Source organism: Triticum dicoccoides, chromosome 1B, assembly GCF_002162155.2.
Source record: "Triticum dicoccoides isolate Atlit2015 ecotype Zavitan chromosome 1B, WEW_v2.0, whole genome shotgun sequence".
In the NCBI taxonomy this organism is placed as follows: Eukaryota; Viridiplantae; Streptophyta; class Magnoliopsida; order Poales; family Poaceae; genus Triticum; species Triticum dicoccoides.
In genome coordinates, this window is record NC_041381.1 from 350,840,398 (window position 1) to 350,845,769 (window position 5,372).

At 44.6% G+C, this 5,372-nt stretch overlaps 1 protein-coding gene across 2 annotated transcripts in view; it reads left to right on the forward strand.

The window, feature by feature from the left end:
* The first annotated feature begins 705 nt into the window (after positions 1–705).
* LOC119334827 (mediator of RNA polymerase II transcription subunit 16-like) overlaps positions 706–5,372 on the forward strand; it is a 10,114-nt gene continuing 5,447 nt past the window's right edge. The window contains exons 1-9 of one of the 2 annotated variants that reach the window (XM_037607306.1): positions 706–1,307; positions 2,097–2,165; positions 2,395–2,483; positions 2,638–2,750; positions 2,898–2,999; positions 3,453–3,537; positions 3,639–4,232; positions 4,478–5,096; positions 5,167–5,246. In XM_037607306.1, the coding sequence (XP_037463203.1) occupies positions 886–1,307; positions 2,097–2,165; positions 2,395–2,483; positions 2,638–2,750; positions 2,898–2,999; positions 3,453–3,537; positions 3,639–4,232; positions 4,478–5,096; positions 5,167–5,246 (2,173 nt within the window). In that variant the 5' untranslated portion in view covers positions 706–885. The remainder of the gene's footprint in view (positions 1,308–2,096; positions 2,166–2,394; positions 2,484–2,637; positions 2,751–2,897; positions 3,000–3,452; positions 3,538–3,638; positions 4,233–4,477; positions 5,097–5,166; positions 5,247–5,372) is intronic. The other variant, XM_037607308.1, reaches the window with a different exon arrangement.

Genomic DNA, 5,372 nt, shown 5'->3' on the forward strand with positions numbered 1-5,372 from the left:
GCTGCTACTCCACCACCAAAGTCTCCAGCAAAAGGAAAGAAGAAGAAAATGACTCCAAAGAGGAAGAAATTAAGCGATCTGTGATGAACTTGTGTTATTGCTATGTGTGAGGTGCAGACTCACTTTATTGTTCTGTGTGTGAGGTGCAAACTCTCCTTTTGGTCCTGTGTAAGTGAGGCAGAGACTCACTATTATTCTGCTATGTGTGCGAGGTAGAGACTCACTTTAATTCTGCTGTGTAAGTGAGGTGGAGACTCACCTTTATTTGTTGTCATGCAGTTCTGTAGAACCTTGCTGAACTTGTTATATATGCTATCATGGAATCATTGTGAGACTATATTATTTGTATTCTGTTCGTTTGAAAGGCTACATATACAGCAAAATTGAACTTCTTTTTTTTCTGTGAGAAACATAGCACAGTTGAAGCAAATCCTGTCATTTGAGAAAAAAATTGTGGCTGGGATGTTCAGACTAGGTAAAGAGATCTTTTTAAACTGAAGGGTACTTCTGTCCATTCTTATTTCTATTTAATGATTAGATACTAACAAATGTGTTAAACAGGCAAAAGGGGGTTATTAGCAATCACTGGACGGCCCGGGGGGCTCAGAGCGAGTCGCACGAACATGGGGTACAAGATCAAAGTGGAGCGCGCAGGGGGGGGGTTAAAATCAATTCTCCCCCCTTCCCCCCCTCCAGCTCCTCCTCCACCCACCTGAAAGCGACGCCGGCGCACCGAGCAGAGCCAACTCCCCTCCTCACCTCGTCCTCTCGCCACCCGGCTTCCCCAGCGACAGCGACGGCCGGTCGCTTCAAATGACCTAAGCACCCCCGCGCTCGCGCCCCCCTTTTTCCTCCCCTTCCCCCGTCCCATCCCTCTCCGTCCTTATGACCTCTTCGTCCCCCGCCCCAAACCCTAACCCCGTCCCCACACCGCCCCCAAACCCCGCACCGAACGCCACTCCCGCGACCGGAAACGCGGTCGCAGCGTCGTCGCCGCCGCACAAGGACCAGCAGCAGCAGAGCCAGGACGGGGTCGTCGCTGGTGGCGGAGCGGGGGTGGATGGTGGGGCCGGGGCCGGTGGCGAGGCGGTGGAGGCGGGTGTAGCGGGCGACGCGATGGAGGTTGACGGCGGCGCTGGTGGAGGTGGAGGTGGGGCTGGGGATGTGGAGGGCGGAGGTGGCAGTGGAGCGGCCGGAGGAGCGCAGCTGGCCTCGTCACCGGCGACCGTGTTCCGGATCCGCCTCAAGCAGCCCCCTGCAAGCCTCAAGTACAAGATGCGCGTGCCCGAGCTGTGCAGGAACTTCAGGTGTGGCCGCTTGACTCGCCCACTGCCTCCTTGAACTTGCGTCATTCTCCGCTGAACCTAAAAGCTACTACCATTAACCCTGTTATTGTTTCGTGACGAGGGAAAATGTGTAGCTGTGTTCATTGCAGAGACATTAGGTAGTGCATGAATTGGGTTTGCGTTGTTTCGCGACCTCCTAAAATGCTATGATCTCGTTTGGAAAAGGGCTAAACACTATTTACAGACTTACAGTTGACAATTTTAGTGAGGTCAATCCACTCTTCCTAAGACAGAGAAAATTCAGTAAAAATATGATGAAAACCACTTCAGGAAAGCCGCGTATGTATCTGGATGATCCATGAGCAGATCTCGTGATGTTCTACTGGATGTTCTAGTGATCCTGAAATTGCCAGGTGGTGATACCACCACACTAGGCTGGAAGTGGAACTGCTTAGTTAAATTTGGTAAAAAAAATTTGGAGTGTCTTTCTTGTTGGAGTGTACATTTATTCCCATGTCTTGGTAATAACTTCCGTAGACAGTCGGTATGCTAAACCTTTACAATTCTGCGTGGTTCTTCATGGTTTCAGGAACAATGAGTGCGATCTTTAATTGGTTTGACCCGAAATGTGGATTACCATATACCAGCTTTAAGCTTCATATTTTTAAAGCTCTAGTTCCATGCACATTTTCCTTATTGACATATCTGTCTAAATGTGCTAGGATAGCGCGCCTAGTCCAATTTGTCGCATGGTTAACTGAAACTTCTAAATTATATCTTTTCCCCGTCTTGGTGGTCTTTCAATTGCAGCGCTGTTGCTTGGTGTGGGAAACTGAACGCAATTGCATGTGCATCAGAGACTTGTGCGCGGATTCCAAGGTCAGATATTTGTCTATCTGTTCCCTGAAGTTTACTTTGTTCCTCACTTGTTATCGCACCGGAATTTCATTTTCAGACAAAGGAATTTTAGGTGGCAGCATTAATAGCGCCATTTTATTCTAGAGGCGCTTCACAAATTATTTATTATTATTTCAGCGAATTGTTCATTTGCCTTTTTTTTGGTTAGGGGTATTCTTTCCTACAAAGTAATGTACTGGATTTTTTGCAGCTCTAATTCAAGTCCACCATTTTGGATTCCTATACACATACTGAATCCAGAGAGACCAACAGAATGTTCTGTTTTCAATGTTAGAGCAGGTAAACATCTATTCATCAGTTACTCAAAATATACTGGTATCCTCCGTACATGCTGTAATTTGATTATTTTTGTTTGTGAAATGCTGTCCTCAACCAAAGAAGACTAGCTTCCTGTCTCATTGTGTTTCACTGTAATTACATTCTTAATTGGCAGATTCTCCACGGGACTTTGTTCAGTTCATTGAATGGTCTCCTACGTCATGCCCACGTTCATTATTAGTGGCAAATTTTCATGGGAGGATTACTATATGGACACAGCCAACTAAGGTCTGCAATTCTCTTGATCGAAGTCCAGATCACATAATAATGTTCTTTTCTGGGGAGGGTGTAGTGCTATTTAATTCAACTTTTCCATCGTAAAATAATTTGATGCCATTTAAATAATTTGATTAGTTTCTTTTTGAAATGGTGAAGGGTCCTGTTAATCTTGTACGTGACTCCAGCTCCTGGCAATGTGAACATGAATGGCGTCAAGATCTCTCTGTGGTTACCAAATGGCTATCTGGAATTTCTCCGGTATGTCGTTAATGTATACCTATATTCTCCCTGCATGATAATGTTGTGTTGTACTGCATTATGATTGAAACAACACTTTATCTATGTAGCATGCTGTTCAAGGACCCGATTTCCTGGTGCAGCTGTAGTCTTGAGACTTCTATGCCTCATTTAACATTCATTTCTTTCTTGTGAACCATACGAGATGTGATCCCACCTAGCTCTTGATAATATCTTAGTAAGGATACTACAGGAGTGAATCTGAAACTATTGTAAGATTGTACTAGTAGACATTTAATTCAAAAGTAGTTGCGAGTTGTAATTATAGGTCCAGCTTGCTGATGCACCCCATTGTATATTTCTGTTAGTGTTTTTGTTTTCTTTTGTAATTGTACTGCATCTGTGTTTGATTACCTATTTATTCCAGCACAATTACTAGCTGCTGCTAAATTTTTATTCGCCTTGGTTCTACAGTATAGATGGCTTCCTGCAAACTCCAGCACTTCGAACTTAAAAACCTTTGAGGAAAAATTCCTTACACAGCACCCTCAGAATTCAGGTTGGCGAGCCAAATTTTTAACTGAGCAGATGATACGTTTTTGGGGTAGACTTCCTTCAGATGCGTTTTATTTGATTCTGACATAATCTTGTTTACTGCAGCAGGATGGCCAAATATGCTATGCGTTTGTTCTGTATTTTCATCAGGGTCTGTTCAGCTTCATTGGTCACAGTGGCCTCCTCAAAGCTCAGCACAACCTAGATGGTTCTCTACTAGCAAAGGGCTTCTTGGGGCAGGCCCCAGCGGCATAATGGCTGCTGATGCCATTATTACTGAGTCTGGAGCTCTACATGTTGCTGGTGTTCCCCTTGTTAATCCATCTACTGTAGTGGTTTGGGAGGTGATGCCAGGTCTTGGTAATGGCATTCAGGCAACTGCGAAGATAAATGCAACAAGCCCTCTTCCTCCATCTCTGAACCCCCCTTCCTGGTCTGGTTTTGCTCCATTAGCAGCTTATCTCTTTTCTTTGCAAGACTACCTTGTGTCTGAGGCTGCACAAACAAGAAAACAGATAGATAATGAGATCACTGAAGCCGCATCGATCCATTGTTGTCCGGTTTCCAATTTTTCAGCTTATGTCAGCCCTGAAGCTGCTGCCCAGTCAGCAACTACTACAACATGGGGATCTGGGGTTACTTCAGTTGCTTTTGATCCCACTCGAGGAGGAGGAGTAATTACAGTTGTAATAGTTGAAGGTGTGTATACTTCTTAACAGGGGAAATCAATTATTATGAAGCCATGCAGTCACAATGGCAGTTGTAATTTGTTCTGTTGCATTGCATGAATCTCATTGTAATGGTGTTACTCCCGTCCTTTCTAAAATTCTCCATGCCCTCATTTTTTGATTCAGTTATGATGCTAACCTCAAATATTCTTAGGTGAATTGGTTGCTCTTAGCTTTTATTTGTTTCTTCTACTGACAACCATTCACTAATTGCAGGGCAGTATATGTCTCCTTATGACCCTGATGAAGGACCTTCCATCACTGGCTGGAGAGTCCAATGCTGGGAATCTTCACTTCAACCTGTTGTTCTTCACCCAATATTTGGAAGCCCTTCTAGCTTTGGTGGGCAGCCTCCAATGCAAACTGTTTGGTCCACTAGAGTTAACAAGAGCATTACACCAACAGAGGACCTTAAAAACCCTCATACGTATGTTCCAATGCCAACAACTTCAGATGAACGGAGCTCTTCTGAGTGCAGTGTTGACAGGGCAAACAGAATTAGTTTTGACCCTTATGATCTTCCGAATGATGTTAGACAGCTGGCGCAAATAGTTTATTCTGCACATGGTGGTGAAGTTGCTGTTGCTTTCCTGCGTGGAGGAGTGCACATTTTCTCGGGCCCAAATTTTGATCAGGTTGACAGCTATCATGTCAATGTTGGCTCATCAATTGCTCCACCAGCTTTCTCCTCTAGCAGTTGTTGCTTGGCATCAGTATGGCATGACACACTCAAAGATCGAACCATACTAAAGATAATACGGGTGCTTCCTCCTGCAATTCTTAATGTTCAGACAAAAGTCAGCTCAGCTGTTTGGGAACGTGCAATAGCAGATAGGTATACGACACAGTTAATACAAGCTGATTGAACTGATTTATTTAATCTCACAGTTGCGTTTTGTCGGCAGATTTTGGTGGAGCTTGATGGCTGGTGTGGATTGGTGGGACGCTGTCGGTTGCACACAGAGTGCTGCTGAAGATGGTATTGGTGAGTAACTAAGTTTGTAGTTTGTCAAGTTCGATTTGTTTGAGTTCCCTTGCAATTTGATGGGAAGTCGATCCTTTGTGTACTGTACAACTGTACAATTTCCACAACTGGTGTTTCGGGTTCTGC